A 23,092-nucleotide genomic window follows, 5' to 3' on the forward strand; every position below is an offset into this window, starting at 1 on the left:
AAAAAGTGATCAGGAGCTGGCTGAAACTCTCACCAGAAAATGTAAAATATCCATAACTACTTTTATTCATAGCAAGTTCAGAGCTAAGCTTCCTGAAAAGCTGGATTATCTAATATCATAATAGAGATGACCAGATACTTGACAGCCATCGTCTAAGGTACCGGCTTAACATAAAGTGATGATTTGAAGAAACAGCTCCCTCCAGCCCCCACCCCTTATATTTACAACAAAAAGACTAAGTTTTGTTTTTTTTTTCATAAAGCATTCATTTAATATAATGAAATATAGACAACCTAATGAAATGTAGACAAATGTAGACAGGTGCAATGGGCTCAAGGAAAGAGCATATCAAAACTTTTTCACTTTTATTAAAGGCTTTGATGAGAACTTCATAAAATGTCATGAAATTCTATTTGCTATACAATAAACATCTACTTCTGAGTAGGAGACATAGGTCATTATAGCAACCATTTTAATGGGTAAATGAATTCTGAATTCTTAGTATTTGACTAAAATATGAAACATTTTTGCAATTAAACTGACAATGTAGCTTAAGATTTCAGAAATGTCTCCTGGAAAAAGTGGGAATGTTTCCTTTTAAACTCTGAATAGTTACAGTTAAGATGCCATAAATTAGACAAAGCTAGAAAGGAGCATCATGTTTCTAGAAAAGAATAGCATGCAACATGGACTTTCTCCATGTCAAACTGACAACCACTGAATGACAATGACTTATTATACACAGGAAAAATAGAACACATTCTCCAGAAGGAAAGGGCATTACAAGATAATTCTGATAAACAAACCCCTTATTGAAATCTTGAATAGCTTCAGAGAATATCATCATGGAATGGGTAGCGGCAATTTATAGGATATTAAAGGATTCCTTTATCTTATGATACCCTCCTTAAATATAAACACAAATCAAATATAAACACACTTGTAAAACTGTGATTCTCTTAATCAAACATGTGTTTACTATCACACTCAGCTACTAGCGGCATTTGGATGCAAAGGTTTAACTCGTGCTAATCTGGACAAACCCAGGCGGAGACTCTGATTTGGAGACTTAACAGACACGCCTGCCAGTGGGCTCCTGATGCTGCTGCTTCCGGACATCGCTGAAAGAAAACATAGCACCTGATGCTGACGATGTTAGAAATCTCCTAACAAAGATCAACTTACAAAACAAAAGATGCAAAAAAAGGTAGGGAGAGATTACTCTCGTATACAAGCTCTATTCAAGCTACAAACAAGATCAAAAGAATGAACAGTATTAAAGATTAGAAAGAACATAGTACTGCCTATTTTCAAACATGCTCCGAAGGCAAGGTAACGACACCAAAACTTTAAGCATGAAAGCTGAAGTTGGTAAGTTGGGAGCAAATAACATTGGTTGTAGAGGCATAGAGAATAAAGAAATGCATGCGGTTATAATTTCTAGTAGTAGAAAAATCTAATGCATTTTTTAAAAATCCCATATTTTTCCAAATACTCCTTGAATCTATTTTTTTTCAAATATTAAATAACTGTAAACACGACCAATACTCTTTTTACTTATTTATACTAGTTCTTTTAAGTGACATCGTATAGGGGCGCCTGGGTGGCGCAGTCGGTTAAGCGTCCGACTTCAGCCAGGTCACGATCTCGCGGTCCGTGAGTTCGAGCCCCGCGTCAGGCTCTGGGCTGATGGCTCGGAGCCTGGAGCCTGTTTCCGATTCTGTGTCTCCCTCTCTCTCTGCCCCTCCCCTGTTCATGCTCTGTCCCAAAAATAAATAAAAAAACGTTGAAAAAAAAAAATTTAAGTGACATCGTATAGTATTTGCCTTCTCTGACTGGGGCTGGGGTGGGTGAGTGAAATAGATAAGGGGGGGGGGGGATAAAGGAGATTAAGAGATACAAACTTCCAGTTATAAAAGAAATGTCCCAGAGATGAAAAGTATAGCACAGAGAATATAGTCAATAATATTAGAATAATGTTGTTTGTTGACAGATGGTGACTACACTTATCATGGTGAGCACTGAGTAATGTATGGAATTGTTGAATCAAGATATGCCCGATATTTCAGAAGATGAAGTAATTAAGAGACATTAAGTAATTATGCAGCCTCAGACTGAAACCCTTTCCTTTTAAAGCTTTTTTTTTTTTTAATATTTTAAGCTCTTATTTAAATTCTAGTAACATATAGTATAATATTAGTTTCAGGAGTAGAATTTAGTGATTCATCACTTACATATAACACCCAGTGCTAATCCCAACAAGTGCCCTCCTTAATGCCCATCACCCATGTAGCCCATCCCCCCACCCACAACCTCCCCTCCAGCAACCCCCAGTTTCTTCTCTATAGTAAGAGTCTCTTATGATTTGCCTTGCTCCGTTTTTTTCCCTTAAATTCCACATATGAGTAAAATCATATGGCATTTGTCTTTCTCTTATTTATTTCATTCTAGCTCCATCCACATCACTACAAATGACAAGATTTCGTTCTTTTTCATGGCTGAGTAATACTCCATTGTGTGTGTGTGAACACCACATCGTCTTTATTCATTCATCAGTCAGTGGACATTTAGGCTCTTTCCATAGCTTGGATATTATTGATATTGCTGCTATAAACTTGGGGTACACGTGCCTCTTTGAATCAGCATTTACCCAAAGGATACAAAAATACTGACTCAGACTGAAATCTGTCTATTAATACCTAGTTATCAGGAAGTGACCACTATGGACCAATCAAGAAATGTCAGTAAGGGGCACCTGGGTGCCTCAGTCAAGGTAAGCATCCCACTCTCGATTTCAGCTCAGATATGATCTCACAGTCATAAGATTGAGCCCCACCTTGGGCTCCAAGCAGAGTGTGAAGCCAGCTTAAGATTCTCTCTTTCCTTCTCCCTCCCTCCCTCCTTCTCCCTCCCCCAATCTCTCAAAAAAAAAAAAAAAAAGAAAAAAGAAAAAAGAAATGTCAGTGAAAAGAAGTAAACCAAACCTGAGTAGATTTGGAGGGACTTAGAAAAGGAAAGGGGACAAAGGGGGAGAGACATACCAGACAGAGGAAACTGTATACAGAGAGGCTCTTAGAGAAGATATACATTGTGTTTAAGGAAGAAAAACTGTATCAGTTTCACTGGACTAGGAAGTGGACACAGGACCAGTTATGAAGCCACAGGTAGCTTGGGCATGAAATGAATGGGGCCTGGACTAGGGTTTTGGTAATGTCAGGAAGGGTGAAAGCCAAAGAATTCTTGAAGGATCAGCAAGGCTTGGCTGTGGAACAAAAGAACACAAAGGGAAGAGAAGTCAAGTCTGCTAGGGCATTTGTGAAATGCTAGAAGTCCCATGTACAGGTCCTGAGGCTTCAGTCAGACTATGATCAATGGATCTTGAGCAAACAGACTTGTTGCCAAAAATAAATATCAGAAATTGAAAATGTGGACACTCTTTGGCACTGTAATTCCACTACTAGAAATTTATCCTAAGAAAATAATCAAGGATGTGCCCACAGATTTCTAAAATAAGGATGTCTGTGCTTCTTGTAACCTTATTTATGACACTGAAAAAACAATAAGCAATCTGGATGCTCAGTATAAGGGAATGATGAATGACAAATAAATGCAGCAACTAAAAACCTTGGTTTTGAAGAATGCGTAATAATATGGTATAACATTTGCAACTAGGAAAAAAAGCTGACAGTGATAATTTTCCAAGCCTCTGCCCTTAATCAATAAATATACCATACCTGGTGGGACCCACTTAGGTTTTTTGTTTTCAGCTAAAGGACTGCGTATTTGTAATGGTTTCCTAGTGACCTCCGAAGAACCAGAAACCTTTTTTGGTGAAGGCTGAAGTTCTGATTTCACAGAAGCTGGAGCAGAGTCTCCTGAAGTCACTTTAAAAAATATACATAGAAAAAGGTTTTCATAGAGGAAGAATAAGTCTGGCAGGTAGGTATAAAAATTATAAAGTTACATAATCTCATAAAAATTAAAAAGGCAAGATTATCAATTAAAGAAACTCTAATTATACACAAACATTTATTGAGAGCCTAAGAACAGCCATCTTTAATGAGCATTTATATGCCAGGCAGTGTGGTAAGCATGCCATATATATTGCTTTTAACCCTTAGAGCAGCTCTCATACCGATATTCCTAGCCCCACTGCTAGATAAGGAAACAGACAGGCTGAGCAGTCTGCCTGCAGTATGCCAGCTGGTGCGTCCCTGAGCCAGGATTAGGAACCAGGTCTGGCTCCATAGTCCATACATTATATAATGGCGTCTCATCAGTATGTGTCAGTGAGACAATATATTAGGCTCTAGGGTTACAGAGAGCTCACAGATCCTGCTGCCAAGGAATTTACGGTTTGGTCACTAGACTCTAGTAGAAAGGGGAAAAAAGTAAAGACGTGTATAATGCAGTGGGGATAAGAGATAAGACAAAGTTTAGAGGTATACACAGGAGGGAACCTACAATCTGTATGCATACCTGCATAGGGGTAAAAGTTACAAGGAAGTTGTTTGAGGATAGTTTGAGCCAAATCAAGGTTGAAGAGGAAAGATGAGTTAGAGGGAAGTTTTCCAGGCAGAGGGAGTAGAGCATGCAAAGCTGGAGAATGCAGCAGGTCCCAGGACAGGCCTCCGGTTCAGTATGGCTGGAGCAGGAAGGTCAAGGAGAGAGACACAGACAGGGTGCACATCACTGATGAAGAGTTGTGTGCACCAGTGAAGGTGTCTGGCTAGTCACAGTCATGTACTGGTTTTTCTTGGGAACACTTGTGTTCTGAACACATCTTTCTGATGGTAGCGTATGGTAAGCAGACCACCTAGAAGGCTCTTCAGGTTATAAAGAGGTAGGAGATGATAAAGGCCTGAACCCAGGGAGCATGAAGGAAAGAACAGCAGTTGGAGATCTTTTAGGAATTAGATGGGGGGAGGTAGTGATGGAGATGAAGAAATAATCATAACTTGCAAGTTCCTGTCATGGGCACACTGCTGGATGGTATCATTTACCCAGAGATGAACACAAGAATGAGACTAGGTTTTGGTGTCTGGGGTGGGGGGAGAGAGGAATGTGCTGGAAATGAAGGGAGGAGAGGTAGAATATAAATTCACTTCTGAGATAATGCTTGCTGTGATATACCTAAGGATATCTAAAGGTATTTGAAGATGAACATTTTCACTATATACTCTTCTTAATGTTAACCTCTATATTCCTTAGATCAGCACTGTCCAACAGAAGCTTTTTTGCTGTGATGGAAATTCTGTGCTATCCGTGTGATAGCCACTAGCCACATGTTGTTATTAAGCACTTGAAATGGGGTTAGCAAAACCTGAATTCACTTTTAAAGTTTATTTAATTTTAATTAAGTCTAATATAGCTGTATACAGCCAGTGACTATCATATTGGACAGCACAGCTCTCAAAAATTTTCTCTATCAAGGGAAAAATTGTAACATGTGCCTGATGAAAAGACTCTCAATGGTTATTCCATATGTTACTAGTGGGACTAGTAATCTATTCCATATTTCCTAATTCTTAACCCCATTATTTGGCAGTTAAATTTTACTACTAAAATTATATTTTAAGCTTCCTTGTGAAACAACTTGCTCCAATCCAGTAGACCTGAAATGGTAAATTCCAATGTGTAAACTAACATTTTATTCTTAATTTTTAGTATGTCTTGGTGAGGAAGCATAAACAAGCATCCAAAGAAAATATAAAATACATTCATACTGCCAATGACTTTTTCATATCAGTTTGTGGTAGGCAGAAGGATGGACCCTCAAAGATGTCTATATCCTAATTCCCAGGACGCGTGTATGTCACCTTCCACAGCAAGGGACTTGGCAGATGTCATTAAGTTAAGGATCTTGAGAGGGGGAGACTATCTTGAATTATCTGGATGGCCCAATGTACTCACAAGGGTCCTTATAAATGAAAGTGAGAACCAGGAGAAAGAGAGAGAGAATCAGTGATGTGATGTGAGAAAGTCCCTGCCTTTTCTGGCCTTGAAGGTGGAAATGGACCCCTGTGGACCACCAGTCAAAGGGCACAGGCAGACTCTAAATGCCAGAAAAGTCAAGAAAAGGAATTTTCCCCCAGAGCCTCCACAAAGGAACACAGTCCTCCTACTAGCTTGATTGTAGTGCAGTGAGAAGCACTTTGAACTTGTGGCCTCCTCAATTATAAAATTATAAATTTGTGGTTTTAATCCACTACGTTTGTGGTTATTTGTCATGGCAGCAATTGGAAACTAATATACAGTTTTATATCTAAAACCCACTGCACTTAAAACCTAATTTCTGAAAACCAGATGAATTTGTCAATTTAAAAAGACACTAATTAAAACCTTATTAATTCAGAATACAGTAGAGGGAGGAATATGAATCAGTATTTAGTCCTTATTTCTCAGTAAGTACTCAGCGCCACACTAGTTAAGGTGACAGCAGCTCCCAGCACCAATAAATGGAGTCTGAATAATGGAAATCTTAGTTTCAAACAATGAAGACAGAAAAATATATATCGATAAGTAAAGAAAAATCAAGTTAATGTAAGTTATAGTTCATAATAATCTATTATATATTATGAACTCAAGAAAAACCAAAAAAGCCCTAAAACACATAGCAAAAGGGTTCTCAAATCAAAGACTAAGTCAAGCATGAAAGCAAGAAATTAGAATCATGTAAACTTCCCTGTTAACTGCCTGGAAAAAATGTGGTCCAGTGGCTACAACTTGGGCTCTAAATGGACAAAACTAGGTGCAAATTCTAGCTCCTCATTTAATTAGCTGTAAGAATTCCTACAAATTATTTAACCTGTCTGAGCCTCAGTTTTCTCACTATCAAATGCAGGTGATAATAGCTACCTCAGAGGGTGGCCATCAGTGCTAGTGGAGGGTAATTCTAGTAAGAGCTGATAGGCAGTAGACAGTGGGCAGAACTCATCTGCTTTTCTCCCTTCCCCATCCCTCCTTCCATCTACATATCTTAGCTAGAAATGAACACTGGCAAAATGTTACGGAGAACAAAGGCAAAGGTAAGAAAAACACAAATAAACCAAATACGTTTTATAAAGTTAGTGTTTTGGATTAAGCTTACCCAAAGTATTACATTTGGATTTAGGTTTCTTCTCCTTCTTTTCAACTGGGGATTTGACCTTCACTTCTTTCTTTTTAATTTCTTTCACTTTATTTTTTCTCACAGTGAAGTCTTCATCATTATCTTCACTCTCACTAAAATCAGAGTCATCCTCGGACTCTTCACCTAAAACAAGAGGATTGCATATACTTGATCTTTGTTCTAAAAAGTGAGGCTTCCATGTATACCTGAAACTAACACAACATTGCTTGTCAATTTACTTCAGTTAAACAAAAAATGGGCTTCTATGGCCTTGAATTTACAGCCTTTGCACTAGAGTCTTGTGCGCCTCCTGCTACGCTATGCCACCGCAGTCACTGAGAGGTCACCTGGGTTTGAATCCTGGCCCCTCAGCTCACACTGTGTGTGACCCTAGGGCACTCACTTCACCCGGCTTAAGTTTTCTATGTATAAAATGAGGATCACCATAAAACCTACATCATAGGGTTGCTGTGTGGATTCAATGAATTAATAGAGGCAAAGCCTTTAGAATGACATCTGGCAGACAACAAGCAAAACAGAATTGTTTGCTCTTACTATTATCATTATAGTTCCCATCAGTAATCTTTGCTTCCAATGTTTCCAGTTTAATTCAGTGACTTTCGAAAAGAATGATAGGGTACAACATTACCAACTCTTTCAAAACAATGACCTTGATGGTGATAGTAACATTATACCTTCCTTTAATCACATAAACTTCAACATTCTAGAATAGAAACCCAATGGGAATCTAGAACAGACTAACCAACCACAACATCTTAACTTATAATCCTACATATGATTTCATTTGGGCACACCTGTTATTTCCCACAAACCCTTCTCTCTACTGCGATGCTACAAGCCAGAGAAGTAATAGATTAAGGAGCTACAGCTGCTCTGAGAATAAGCACAAAGAATAGCTGATAGTCAAGCAACGATTCTTCTATTTTGGGTGGGGGAGGGCCAAGGTGGGGGAGGGGGTCAGAAAACCATGTCTTGTAAATAATAAATTCTGAATGCTAAGTGTAAATAAGGATTATTAGTACTATATTCATAAAAACTTTACTTTTTTTTTAATTATAAAAGCAGTATATGCTTATTGCAAGAAATGTAGACCACAACAAAAAAGTATTAAGGCAAAAGAAAATCTCCTAATCTCACCACTCAAACTGTTATGCCCATCACATATAATATCTACCTATCTGTAGGAAATATTTTATATAAAAATAAATATCCATAAAGTTTTTCAAGCATACACAACCTGAAACAGTAACACAGCACTCAGATTCAATATTCATCAATACTTTGCTACATCTGCTTCATCTCTCTCTCTCTCTCTCTCTCTCTCTCTCTCTCTCATCTTCTTCCTTTTCTTCTGGAAGTATGTTAAAATAAGTCTGAGGCATCAGGTCATTACAATTATACATACTTCACACTGCATCTCTAGAAAACATGAGCTTTTTTTAAAAAAACACAACAATGTCATTATCATATCTTACAGTATCAACGATAGTTTCTTGGTATAATCTTCTATCCAGTCCACATTAACCACTTTTTTTTTAAGCCCCCAACATGGGGCCTTGAACTCATGACCCCAAAATCAAGACTTGAGCTGGGACCAAGAGTCGGACGCTTAACTGACTGAGCCACCCAGGTACCGTTTAATCACTTTAAAATAGAGCTATTGGGGCGCCTGGGTGGCGCAGTCGGTTAAGCGTCCGACTTCAGCCAGGTCACGATCTTGCGGTCCGTGAGTTCGAGCCCCGCGTCAGGCTCTGGGCTGATGGCTCGGCTCGGAGCCTGGAGCCTGTTTCCGATTCTGTGTCTCCCTCTCTCTCTGCCCCTCCCCCGTTCATGCTCTGTCTCTCTCTGTCCCAAAAATAAATAAAAAACGTTGAAAAAAAAAAAAAATAGAGCTATTGAAGTAACCAAGTCAGTTGTCCTATAGAACTTCTGACATTCTGCATTTGTTGTCTGCTTCCTTCCTCATGGCGTTTTGCTTATTCTGTGAGCTGGAATTTTCTCAAGGCCCAATTAGAATCAGGCTCACCTTGTTATTTTTTTGTAAGAATGTACTTCATAAGAATGCTCTGTACTTCCTATTATATCAGATCAGAAAGCATAGAACATATGGTTGTCCCACTCTTGGTTGGCACAGTTGCCGCCAGCCTGAATTCTCATCGTGAAGATCCTCGTCAGCTTTTCATTAATGGCCTTTACCTAAATTAACAATGTCATTATGATCTTCAAATTACTATTTCCTTATTCTGTCTTTCCATACAAATAAAAACTTAAAAACACATGAGAGTAATCAACCCACATATTCACATGACGATTACTGGGTTATATAGAATTAGCCATATAATGCCAGCAGACCACACGAAGGCTGCTATATATAGTACTTTGAAAATCAAATAATTGGGGCACCTGGGTGGCTCAGTCAGTTAAGTGTCCGACTTCAGCTCAGGTCATGATCTCACGGTCCGTGAGTTCGAGCCCCGCATCGGGCTCTGTGCTGAGGCTCAGAGCCTGTGCTCAGAGCCTGGAGCCTGCTTCAGATTCTGTGTCTTCCTCTCTCTCTGACCCTCCCCCGTTCATGCTCTGTCTCTCTCTGTCTCAAAAATAAATAAAGATTAAAAAAAAAGAAAAAAGAAAAATCAAATAATTATTTCTGGAGTCCCAAAAGGACCTAGGTTCAGGGAGGGCAAGTAGTGGAGTTTCTCCAAAGTTTCAAAATATAGACTCTAGAAGGACCAAACTTCCTATGTATCCCACAGTTCTGGTAGTGCATGTGTTCTTTTCTTGGCCTGAGAGAATAAATGGTAGCAACTGGCTAAACTCTACTTATCAAACTTATCTAACGGTAAGGTCCAACTGACCATCATCAGTCAACAGAAAAAGCAGTTAAATCATCTGGTGGTGGTAAGTGGAGCTCCCAGAATTCCAAGTCATTAGCATACCAAATTGGTGAAGCTGAAAGGCCCCAACAATGGGGTTACGAATTCTGTGAATCTTTAGATGTCCTTAAGAAAAGTCTATGTTCTCTCCAATTTTCATTTTTCTTTCCCTGCCAAAGGTCACAAATGATCCTTTCTCTTCTCATCTAACTACCATTCTATTTTGTTTCTATGAATTTGGCTATTTTAGATACCTCTTATAAGTGGAACCACCCAGCATTTGTCTTTTGTGACTGGCTTATTCTGCTTAGCATAAAGTTTTTACGGTTCACCCAAGTTGTAGCGCATGATGGGATTTCCTTCCCTTTGAAGGCTGAAATTCTATTGTATGTATAGACCACATGGTGTTTATCCATTAAACTGTTGATGGGCACTTGAGTTGCTCACCCCTTAGCTACTATGAATAACACTGCTATACATATGGGTGTGCAGATATCTGAGACCCTGCTTTCAATTCTTTTGAATATATACCCAGAAGTGGGATTGCTAGATCACATGATACTTCTATTTTTAATGTTCTGAGGAGCTGCCACCCTGCTTTCCACGGTGGAAATCCCACTAAGAGTGAACAAGGGTTCTAATTTCTCCACATCCTTACCACACTAGTTATTTTCTGTTTTTTTGACATCCTAATGGGTGTAAGATGACACCTCATTGGGATTTTGATTTGTATTTCCCTAATGATACTGATATTGAGCATCTTTTCATATGCTTTTTTGCCATTTGTGTTTTTGGAGATTTTAACAACTTCCTTTCAAAGGCATAGAGGCGACTTTAAAGTCACTATCCAAATTATAATCTTGATAAAAACTTACTTTTATAAAATTATTAGAGAGAGAATATATGAGGTTGGAATGCAAATAAGAGAATATTATTCTTTTCAAATTCTATCATACCTCTAGAAACATAACCCATTGATTACATAAACCCAGCAAACAAAGCAACTGATTTCATTTCCACACAAACATTTTTAACCACTATTAAAGACAAATTAATTTCATTGGCATGTTAAGTAGACTTGCAATTTATAACTTTAAAATTGTTGACTGATTTTTCTGACAAGCATGTGTCAAATAACGATAATGACATTCTGGAAGTGCTACAATCATATCCCTGAAGAAACAATTAAACTGACAAGGAGTTATTTTCTTATTTTGGGCTTTTTTGTATTAAGTAACCTTAAGTTGGGAAACATTCAGTCCATGCTCTACTATGCTTCTTCAGGGCATTTTCTTTCTGTGGCTCCTACCTTCCGGTGCTCCAGTTACATCAGTGTTTCTCAAAGTAAGATCCCTAGACTGTCTGCTTTGGGATGACCCAGGTCATATAAAGGGGCAGGTACTGGTTCAAAAGGCAGACGTCTGGGCTCTACTCTGTCTTCCTCTTCTACATAGCTCTTCTACGATGACACTTGATACATTCTACATTTCATTACTGTCTGTGTCCCCTCACTCGACTTTAAGCTTCTTAAGGGAGCTCTGTTTTGTTCACTGCTGTATTTGTAGTGTCTTCAATATAATGCACATAACAGATACTCAAATATTTATAAAATGTTGATGAACAAATCCATTTGTCAATAGCATGTTAAAATCTATCAAAATATAGCATCCGATTTGGCACAAATTTATGGATTTATTCATTTTAATTTTTAATTAATATATTATGATGCTCTGTCCAGGTCACTATGCTTCCCATTTGCCCTAATTTCTGAATGAATCTGAAAAACAAAGTCACAAATAAAAATATAGGTTTCATATCACTTCATCCCCAAGATACTTCATGGATTTCTAGTATTATAGAAAGAAGTGTACACTTCTTAGAAAGTGCCAGCCTGCCTCCTTAGCCTCTTCTAGAACATTCTCTGTCACAGGCTTCCTGATCACTTTCTTCTATGTGTGCTTGTCTATGCCATTGTTGATGCTTTTCTATCAGTCAGGAACGCTATTTTACCCTTTTAGTTTGTGTAAATACTACTTATTTTTCAAGGTACAGCTTAAAGGTCACCTCCACATGAAGCTTCTCCCCAAATGGCAGAGCTGGATGTAACTGTCCTGTAAGTTCAAGTTTGCATATACCAAACATTTAGCACAGTGCTTTGTATCCACTAATGGTCTTTAAGAACTTTTTACTGAATTTCCATAGGCTTAATTTGGAGGTAGGATATAACTCACCAGTTGCAAAGTCTGGTTCAGAGTCATTAGCACTATTGCCATCACTGCCTTCCAGAAGAATCTTCCTCTGTTGTACCAAAGCCTTTGATGCTGCTTTTCTTTTCCCTTGAACACCAGGAAAATCATCTTCCTCAGTAATCTTATCCAAATCTTCAGGAGAGGCATAAAAACCAACAGAAAACTTTTTGTGACAGATAATATTGAAAGAACTGCAAAATAGACTTCTATCACATCCGTTGTTTTTATCTGCCCAGCTTCATTCCTCCGCTGCTTCTAATAGATCACATAGTCCAATCTGGCACAACCATGATAAACGTCAGTATCCTGACAACAGAGTCCAGTTTAAGGATAAGTGTGAGACCCAACTGAGGAGGCTTTCCCCAAGAAATCTGAAAAGTGGAGCAGGGAAGATGCAGCCCCTTTCTTCAGTGGTCAACAGCTATCAACTAGAAGCCACCGGTAGTCATGACCTTCCACCAGGGAAGAAAAGGAAAATTGGTCTGCAGTAAAAGAGAAAAAGACTAAAACACAAAGAAACAAAGGAGAGGAGGTGAAGAGAACCTTGACAAATTTAAATATCTTGGTTCTAGCTACAGTGTCAGGTATTGAAATAGAAGTTAGAAAAATAGCTTGTTGATAGAAAAAATTAGTATTATTATTAATATCAAAGCTTACCTAAATAATCGCTGGCTACACTGCAATTGGAGATATGAGGGGCCTTACTCATTGTTTCACTTTCACGACTGTCACACTTTTCAATGCCTAAAGATAAGGAGGAAGGAAAAAGATACAGATGCACCTTAGTCAATGGGTAGAAATAGGAAAACTGGTGTTCAAATGTAAAAGCATTCAGATACAGATGAATGATCCAAGCTCAAGCTAGTATGACTTACCTTGGAAAGGTCAGCATACGGTTTAGGAGTTGGGCTCTGAAATCAAACACACTTAGACTTAAGTTGAAATTCAGGCTCTACCCCTCCAACTGGCTACACGAGTATGGGAATATGGCTTATCCTAAGACTTAATGTCCTCATCTATATTGTGGAGAGAAAAAATAGAGCGTGGACTAATTAGGTGTATTGTGGGGGATCAAAGTGGGTCGCATGTAGAAATTGCTTACTGTAGTGCCCAGCACATAGGAAACAGTCAATAAATACTAACTATCATTTCTGTGTAATAGATACATGCTTTTACTAACAAAGACTTTTCAATCATTATAATAACCTTAAAATGATCTAAAGTATTTCAAGAGGACTTTGAGTTATGATAACTGTACTATTAAATCCCAGTGCTATAAAGTATATTAATCTATGAGAAGTGGTACTTCCAAGGAAATCCTGCTATATATTCTACCAGCTCTTACAGGAGAGAGATGAGTTCCATTTTCTCAGTTTTGGATATAAGATAATTCTCTTTGTTTCTTTGATTTCCTGATTAGTAAACGGCTCCCTAATCAATCAACAGTGTTTTATTTACTGTCAAATAGGAGGCAATAATGACTGAAACATCTATACCCCTAAATGAGCTAATGAGTTAAAAATATCCTCCAACATAAAAGAAGCTAAGTCAAAACAATTTCATCCAAAAAGCATGCTAACAGTTTGAATGTCTTTTCCAAGAATAATGATTTCTGCCTCTCCAGAGTATCAATATTGCCATCTGCTACACAGTTGCTAGAAAAATCGAAGGAGAAAAACCCAGAGAAATCCAGAAGTCCTACATCTTGTAAGTCCACTGAGCCTGCTAACCAAACTAGTACCTTCAGCCTTCGTAAATAATAAAAATTACCCTCACTAGTAATTTGAATTTTGAGAGAAAAGAGATGGGTTATTAGGACCGTTTAGACCAATTCATTTGCTTAAGAAATTAAATTTCCACTGTAAACAAAAGTGACTTGCATCCAAGCTCATAGTCCATGACTTAGTCCAGAGTTGGCATCAGGTGTTAAGCAGAGAGATGCGTGTGCATGAACGACATTCATGCAGAATAAAGCACGGAATCTAATTATGCCAGTTGCTCCATTTGCTATCCAAAGTATTAAACTCTTATTGTTTCCTCTATGAAGGCTCATCCGGAGACACAATTACAAAAGCAATGAGGTTACAAAAAGAAATATATAGAAAGTAAAGTTACTTTTATCTTGAGCTTCTTCCGCATCAGTGGTGACTGTTGGAAGTTCCTTCACTGATAAAGCAAGTGCGACTTCTAAGTCTCGCTGGTAGAGCTTGTCATCTAAAGCCATCCTAAAGGGAGGCAAAAAAATAAAAGTGAGTTTTTAAAAATATCAATCTCAACCAAACAGCAAAATCTGAGATTTTTCTGAATCACTATTTAAGAGCTGCTAACCTCACAAAAATGTTTTCTAAACAGTAATCGTGATCATAACTGACTTTAATGGTTAAGACTGCTAATGTGAAGTAATGCCATGTTACAGGTGCATACGAGATTGAAAGAGCAGCAGTCTGTGCTGTTGTACGTATTGCCTCCTTTCAGGGTAATGTCAGTCCTTGTTACCAATGCCAAGCACCTGCTCAACCTAGAATGAAGACTTTCAAAAATCCACTTATGGGGCGCCTGGGTGGCGCAGTCGGTTAAGCGTCCGACTTCAGCCAGGTCACGATCTCGCGGTCCGGTCCGTGAGTTCGAGCCCCGCGTCAGGCTCTGGGCTGATGGCTCGGAGCCTGGAGCCTGTTTCCGATTCTGTGTCTCCCTCTCTCTGCTGCCCACCCCTACCTTCTCTCTCTCTCTCTCTCAAAAATAAAAATAAACATTAAAAAAAAAAAAAATCCACTTAGAAATCTTTGACCTCACTCACACCTCCTTAGACAGGTATTATAGCTCTTTTATTAAACTGTTCCTCCCAATCTAGACTTTAACAAATATGTCACCAAGTACTTACTGTGTATGAGGCACTGCACTAAATAGAATACTAAAAGTACCCTGAAGGAGTCTGCAATTAATGAGGAGGGTAGGGAAATAAGACGTACTGATAATTTTCCTATATGAGCAGATTATTATGTCTCCTATTAAAGGTGGTCAGAGTGTTAGGGTGTGTAAGAAAAGAAATCAAAGACAGATTTAAGAAAAAAGTTATATAAAGGACGAAATACTGAGATGCACCTTGAAGGATTTATTTTTTAAAAATAAGTTTTATTGAGATATAATTCACACAGCATTAAACTCACCCTTTTAAAGTGTACAATTCAGCAGTCTTTAAGTATATTCAGAGTTGAGAAAACATCACCACTACCTACTTTCAGAATATTTTCATCACCCCCAAAGAGACCCTATATTCATTAGCAGTCACTCCCTGCTTACCGGCCCCTAGCACCTGGCAACACTAATCTACTTCCTGTTTCTATGGACTCACCTATTTTAGACATCTCAAGTCAATGGAATCATACATGTGGACTTTTTATGTCTGGCTTCTTTTGCTCAGCATGTTTTCAAGGTTCATCCATGTCGTAGCATGTATTAGTACTTCTTTTTACTGCTGAATGATATTCCAGTGTATAGACAGACCACATTTTATTTATCCACTCATGAGTTGGACAGACATTTGGACTGCTACCATTTTCTGGCTATTGTGAATAATGCTGTGAAGCTTTGTGTCCAAGTTTTTGTGTGGGTATATGTTTTCATTTCTCTTGAGTACATACCTAGGCAGGGTCATAGAATAACCCCACGTTCAACATTTTGAGGAACTGCTACTCTGCTTTCCAATGTGGCTGTACCATTTTACATTCCCAGCAACAATGTACAAGAATTCCAGTTTCTCCACATCCTCATTAACATTGGTTATTGTCTGTCTTTTTGATTATGGCCATCCCAAAGGGTGTGAAGTATTATCTCACCATGGTTTTGATTTGCATTTCCCTGATGGCTAAGGATGCTGAGCATCTTTTATGTGCTTATTAACTTGGAGATGTTCTTTGGAGAAATGTCTACTCAAATCCTTTGCCCATTTTGTAAATTGGGTTATTAATCTATTTACTGTTGAATTGTAAGACTTCTTTATATGTTCTGAATACAAATCCTTCATCAATTATATGATTTGCAAATATTCTCTCTCATTTGTAGGTGGTTTTGTTTTTTTTTTTTTCCCCCACTGTACTTAAACCTAGCACAAGAATCTCAAAACCAAAAACAAAAAAAGAGAAAAAAGTAATGAGCAGGACATGGGGTAACTTTCTCTGTGTTAATGAGCTTTTCTCCAGCTTGCAGCAGTGAACCACACCATCCCCCATGTTCCATTTGTTAATAGTCCCCTTCTGCCAATCTCCTCTCCATACTTCAGGTTTGGGGCCTCTCAGGACTTCCTTCCCTCATTCTCTCTTCTCTCTTGGAACTAATGGAAATCCAGAATTCGTCTAGAAACTATAGGACCTTTTCAGTGCTGGGCCAGTCTAAACAATATAAAGAAAAAATATCTTTTATCTGCAGAAAAATACATGGTTTCAATTTTTATAAAACTATCTTTACAGATTGTAATTTTAAACAAAGTAGTCTTGTAAGACTTGAAGACTTTAGAGACAGATATACAGTCCTATAAAAGTAAGCTCTACCTCCTAAACTTTGTAATTGTCTTTAATGAATACTTAATGAATACTTTATTTATTTATTTTTTTTAATTTTTTTTTTTCAATGTTTTTTATTTATTTTTGGGACAGAGAGACACAGAGCATGAACGGGGGAGGGGCAGAGAGAGAGGGAAACACAGAATTGGAAACAGGCTCCAGGCTCCGAGCTGTCAGCACAGAGCCCGACGCGGGGCTCGAACTCACAGACGCGAGATCGTGACCTGGCTGAAGTCGGCCGCTTAACCGACTGCGCCACCCAGGCGCCCCCTTAATGAATACTTTAATGAATACTTAATACTTAAATGAATATTTCCTAACATGTTTGTGAATTTCTTTTTTAAGGCAGAAAGTCAGAAGGGGATTAATGGTACATCCCTGTTCTCCTACATGCACTAAATAAAATAATACCTACGACTGGGCTCAAAGTTCTAATTTAAACGAAGAGTTCAAGGGACGCCCGGAGGGCTCAGTCGGTTAAGTGTCTGACATTGGCTCAGGTCACGATCTCATGGCTCGTGGGTTTGAGCCCCATGTCGGGCTCTGTGCTGGCAGCTCAGAGCCTGAAGCCTGCTTCACATTCTGTGTCTCACTCTCTCTCTGCTTCTCCTCCGCTCATGCTTTGTCTCTCTCTCTTTCAAATAAACAAATAAATAAATAAATAAGCATTAAAAAAAATTAAACCAAGAGTTCAAATTTGTCCCTCTTTTAAGTTAACACATCGAATGTATACTGTATGTCTTACCTCTCACCTTTTTTTAGGGGTTTTCTCTTGCAATGGGATATCTTCTTTCTGGAGATTCTTCAGTTTAGGTTTCCTTGTTTCTAGTTTTAACTCCTTTGGTGTTGTTCTGGGTTTTTTATTTAAAGGTGCAGTTGCAGAAATAAAGTCATCTATTCGTGTGTGAATCAAAAATAAAAGAATATATAAAAAATAATTAAACAAAATAAAATATGAAACTGCTTTTCCTAAGAAATAAAACATTTTCTTAGCAGCTGAAATTCACTACAGTGTGTGTTCAAGGTTTAAACATTAAGAAAGTTGTTTAATTGCCATCATTTAAAAAATGTTGGCGTATTACTTGTCTTTATTCTCACTCATGCTTTTCAACTTTGTTTTAGTGGCCTTTGTTTATTAAAATATAAGTCTATCAAAAGCCAATTCACTACAAAATGTGATCTAGTTCCATTGACATTCAACATAAACCTGCTGTGGTAGTTTTTTTTTTTTTTTAATTTTTTTTTATGTTTATTTATTTCTGAGACAGAGAGAGACAGAGCATGACTGGGGGAGGGGCAGAGAGAGAAGGAGACACAGAATCAGAAGCAGGCTCTGGGCTCTGAGCTGTCAGCACACAGCCTGACGCAGGGCTTGAACTCACGAGCTGTGAGATCATGACCTGAGCCGAAGTCGGATACTCAACCGACAGAGCCACCCAGGCGCCCCCTTGCTGCGATAGTTTTTACACACATGTGTAGCACATGGATGAATACCCTCAGGGTACACGTAGTCTTGATTGCAGCGTTAGCATTTATTAATACATGTTGTCTCTGCCAAGTTTCCCCATGTTGGAATATGTTAACTTGTGACTTACCACCAGTCCACCCCATAATGTCTAGAACACTACTGTCAATTTATAAATATTTGGTGACATACTGATAACAGTAATAAAAAGCTACAGGTCAGAGTCTACACTATTTTCTCCCAAGTCTTAGACACATTTACAGTTGAGCCCAATGCAAAAAACAGGTTCCTTCAAACCTCTGGATAACTGAACATTTGACTCACAGAAAGCTCTGTCTGAGAAATACAAAACCTATTTCGAAATATGATGTAATCTAACTGTTTCTCACACTTTTTGACCAAAGTTCCCTTAACAGCAGAGACAAAGAAATATATAACCCAATAGACTATAGCCTATGCCCAACCTTTCTTCAAGGTCTTGTTTTTGTTTCTTTTTTCCTTTCCAAGTTTTTATTTAAATTCCTGTTAACACACAGTGTAATATTAGTTTATTAGTTTCAGGTGTACAATTTAGTGACTCTACACTTACATACAACACACAGTACTCATCACAAGTGGTACCCTCCTTAATTCCCACCACTTATTTAACCTACCCCCCCTCCACTTCCTTCTATAATCATCAGTTCTCTATAGTTCAGACTCAGTTTCTTGGTTTGCCTCTCTTCCCCCACCCCATGTTCATTTTGCTTCTTAAATTTCACCTGTGAGTGAAATCATATGGTCTTTGTCTTTCTCTGACTTATTTCACTTATCCTCTAGCTCCATCCACATTGTTGCCAATGGTAAGATTTCACTCTTTTTTATGGCTGAGTAATATACAATCTAGCAATTGCACTACTAGGTATTTACCCAAAGGATACAATAATACTAATTGGAAGGGACACATGCACCCCAATTTTTATAACAACATTATTTACAATAGCCAAACTATGGAAAGCACCAAATGTCTATCGACGGATGACTGGATAAAGAAGTGGTATAGAAGGTTGGGGCGCCTGGGTGGCACAGTTGGTTGCACGTCCGACTTTGGCTCAGGTCATGATCTCACAGTTCATGAGTTCGAGCCCCGCGTCAGGCTCTGTGGTGACAGCTCAGAGCCTGCAGCCTCCTTCGGATTCTGTGTCTCCCCCCTCTCTCTGACCCTCCCCGCTCACACTCTGTCTCTCTCTCTCTCACTCAAAAATAAATAAACATTAAAAAGAAAAAAAAAAGTGGTATAGAAGGTCTCATTTTATTGTACAGTTAATGAGGATTTCACATTATATTCTGTAACACATTTGTGTTTCAAAAGACAATGTGTTCCTTCTTAGGGAAAGAGATAGGAGGAGACAAACCACACTATGAGAAACATGGACCTAGAGTAGTTTAGATCTCAAGAGCCATTTCACTAGGTCCTGTTCATTTATCACTTACCTACATAATTCTTGTCAGTGTAATTATCAGTAGAATTATCCCAAATGCTTAGAAAATTACTTTTGCAGCCCTAGCTCATATACAATTGGGTAATATGTTCAATATTAGAGTTCTATATGTCATATGAATTCTGAGAAAATAAATTTCCAAGTTTTTAAAGCAAAAATATGAATCTCTACTTACCATCACTGTCAGAGTCCTCAAACTGTGAGTAATTGACCGATTTCTTATGCCTATGAGCAAGACAATTTTTTAATTACACAAATGCCAATTTCCCACCTCTAATCCTTAAGACCATTGACAGTCTGAGTAAATGAAAATGTGTTTTGATTCTCCTAAGAGTACTTAAACTTGACAGGGCACCTGGGTGGCTCAGTCAGTTGAGCAAACGACTTTGGGTCTGGTCATGATCTCATGGTTCATGAGTTCAAGCCCCGCATCGGGGTCTGTGCTGACAGCTCAGAACCTGGAGCCTGCTTCTGATTCTTTGTCTCCCTCATTCTCTGCCCCTCCCCAACTCATCATGCTCTTTGTCTCTCTTTCTCAAAAATAAACATTAAAAAAAAATTTTTAAAAAAGAAGTTGGATTTTACAGTAGGGACTTAGCATTAGCTAAAATAGTTATAACCATACTTGATATACCTGATAAGGAAAAAAATAATTCAGATAACCCTCAAAATAAAAATAATATCATTAGCACAATTTATATACCGTTTAATTGCTGTGGGGCATTTATAAGTTCCTGTTGTATCTATTCTTTTGTTTTATATATGCATTGTCTTCTTACTAGATTATAAACTTGACACTTAAAGATATTTTCTCTCTCTTTTTAATCTCCCCACAATACTAAATAATGTTCTTTATGCAACGGACGTTGAAACAATGGTGACTTTGTACCTACCACCTCAAATGAATCTTCATACTACTTTAGAAAACCATTAGAAAAAAGTGATATTCAAAGTGAAAAAAAACCAAACTCACTTTCTTCATTCTTCCTCTAAGCACTAAATGAAATGGCCTTGTAGTTTTCTTTTCTACCTTCCACCAAACACCCAAGTGTGAATAACCTAGTAGGTCAGTTGTTCTTTCAAGGAAAATGGGTATTCTACGAAAAAGAGGTCAGGTCAGCTCCCAACTCAAACAATCTCACAAGTGCTTTGCCTGAAGACAACCACCATAGAAGTACTTTATGTATGTATTTCATTTCCTCATGTAGAATATTAAAATGAAGAATACTCTTGTTACTCTCCTACTCTTTGGAGTTAATGAATTTTAAAAGCTGAATAAAATATGAAAGCCTCTTTAGAAATTCTGAAACTGAATCATAGTAAAAATAAAAACTCTTAAAAAAAGAATATGCTCAGTAATTGAGCTACAGTGAGGATGACAATTTTTACTGCTTCATCAAGCACATTCTTAAGTGAAACTGGTATTTTTTTTTTTTTTTTGTACCCTGAATGTGCAGCATGAAAGAATACAATGACACTTGTGCAATATGGTGCCACTGCCTTGATTCATGCTCAGGTGCCAGCAGTTACACCACCATTGCAGTGCAGATGATAGAACAATGAAAAAAGTGAGCAATGTCTTAGGATTATTGTGAAAATAGTTTTGACCTCATGGACCTCCTCAGAGGGCCTCAGGGAACCCTGGGGGTCTTCAGACCGTACTTTGACAACTGCTGTTCCAGACAAAGGGATTATGTCCTCGCTACTTGGGTGGACATACTGAAAATCCATTTCAGACTTCATATGTTCAAAATGGAACTCCTGATCCCCCACACCTCCTGAACCTGTTCCCTTTCCTAGTCTTCCTCATCTTGGTTAGTACAAAGACCGACCATTCAGTAGCTCAGGCCAAAAACACTGTGAAATCATCCTTTTTTCCCCTTAACCTCCACATCTATTCCATCAGCAAGTTCTGTCAGCAGTATCTCCAAAATATACCCCAAATCCATCTATACCATTCCATGTCCACTGATAACATCCTACTCCAAACCGCTATCTAATGATGTAGTGGTTTCCTTGTTGCCATTCTGGTCACCTTATCTCCCATTCTTTCTCCACCAGCAGCCAGTGAACTTTATAAAACCAAAATTAGATTTTCCTGCCCTATTTAAAACTCTCTGTTGACTTCCCATTGTTCGTAGAATACAATCCAAACTCCTTTTTAAAGCCTGCAAGGTCCTACCTACTCTGGCCTCTGCCTATTTCTCTGCCTTAATCCCCTACAATTCTCCCCACTGCTTGTTAATGCTACAGCTTTAGAGGCCTTCTTTCTCTTCCTCAAACAAAGTCAAGCTCAGGGCCTTGGCTTTTGTCCCCTCTACATGGATTGCCCCTGATTTTCGCTGGCTAGCTCTTTCTCATCACTCATGTCTCAGATCATGTATTATCTCCGCAGAGAGGCACATCCTAACTACAGTGCTTACAGAAAGACTTTCCTCCTTCTCACTATCACTTTGCGGTATTTGTGGCCCCCTACCCTCACCCCTGTAACCTCCCACACCTAGTGGGATATATTAATCCTTATTACAATAACTTTCTAAATGAATGGCTGACTGTAGGCCTCCATAGCACTCCACTGTGGTTAAGTACAGCAATAGTTTCAAATAGTATAATGGAAAACACAGAGGCTCTGGAACCAGTACGATTTAAGTTTGAGTGTTATCCTGCCACTCACTAGCTGTGTGACTCCGTTAACTTGGCCTTTATGCCTGGGAGTTTAAATCGATAAAACAGGAATATCTAGACTGCTATATCAAAGAACTATCGTGATAAAATAAAGAAGTAACACGTGAGTAGGAGATGGTTGAAATGTAAAGCGCTGTTCGAATGCTAACAGACCAAAGGTTTATTTAAATGGCTGGGTGGGGGGCAGTAAAAGAATCGGCAATTGCTGCAAAGGAAGGCATAGAAGGATAAAGGTAGGATGCTAGGATACTGCTGTGGAACGGGCGGCTCTCAGTGGAGGCTGGAGAGCTCCACAGAAACCGTCCATCCCACCTTCGCTACCCACCGTCCTATTCGGCCCTTTCCCGTCAATCGTGTGCAGGCCAAGTTGCCTACGGCGTCTTCCTGCTTCTTCCCATCCCCGCAGATGTCATGAACTACCCACCTCACAGGCCGCACCATGGCCCCCTCCAAGGCTGAAAGTTTGCAGCTTTCAAGCTCTTGTTGGCAGCAGTGGCTGTTTCAATTCCCGCCCAAAACCAGACACTAGAGCTCTCCGCCCCCTGCCACCAGCCCTCCAATGATTACCAGCCATCCTTGCTGCGGCGCATGCGCACTGAGAAGAACTGCTGGCTCTCGCAGTTCCCAAGATATTGCCCTTCCGCATCC

General features: G+C 38.7%; 2 protein-coding genes across 2 annotated transcripts in view; both read right to left on the minus strand.

The window, feature by feature from the left end:
• The window catches only part of DYRK4 (dual specificity tyrosine phosphorylation regulated kinase 4), a 64,776-nt gene extending 60,951 nt beyond the window's left edge, over nucleotides 1-3,825 (minus strand). Inside the window, exon 1 of the mRNA XM_058743967.1 lies at nucleotides 3,735-3,825. The gene's annotated coding sequence lies outside the window, so the exon portion shown is untranslated. The remainder of the gene's footprint in view (nucleotides 1-3,734) is intronic.
• On the minus strand, nucleotides 333-23,038 carry RAD51AP1 (RAD51 associated protein 1). The gene is made up of 9 exons (XM_058743973.1): nucleotides 22,869-23,038; nucleotides 19,935-19,984; nucleotides 17,566-17,707; nucleotides 14,370-14,479; nucleotides 12,912-12,998; nucleotides 12,237-12,386; nucleotides 7,091-7,255; nucleotides 3,735-3,884; nucleotides 333-1,121 (listed from the first exon to the last, which is right to left on the minus strand). Exons 1-9 carry the CDS (start codon nucleotides 22,883-22,885, stop codon nucleotides 988-990), a joined length of 1,005 nt encoding a protein of 334 aa, XP_058599956.1. The 5' UTR covers nucleotides 22,886-23,038; the 3' UTR covers nucleotides 333-987.
• Nucleotides 23,039-23,092: the final 54 nt, after the last annotated feature.

The sequence above is a fragment of the Neofelis nebulosa genome, chromosome 8, assembly GCF_028018385.1.
Source record: "Neofelis nebulosa isolate mNeoNeb1 chromosome 8, mNeoNeb1.pri, whole genome shotgun sequence".
Taxonomy (NCBI): Eukaryota; Metazoa; Chordata; class Mammalia; order Carnivora; family Felidae; genus Neofelis; species Neofelis nebulosa.

Bases quoted from the DNA above. Each gene is read 5' to 3' on its own strand.
- RAD51AP1 (XM_058743973.1), bottom strand. The intron at 14,480-17,565 runs GTGAGAGGTAAG...GCCTCCCTTTAG, and splicing joins GAGAAAACCCCTAAAAAAAG to GATGGCTTTAGATGACAAGC. The intron at 7,256-12,236 runs GTGAGTTATATC...CTCTTGTTTTAG, and splicing joins TGAACCAGACTTTGCAACTG to GTGAAGAGTCCGAGGATGAC.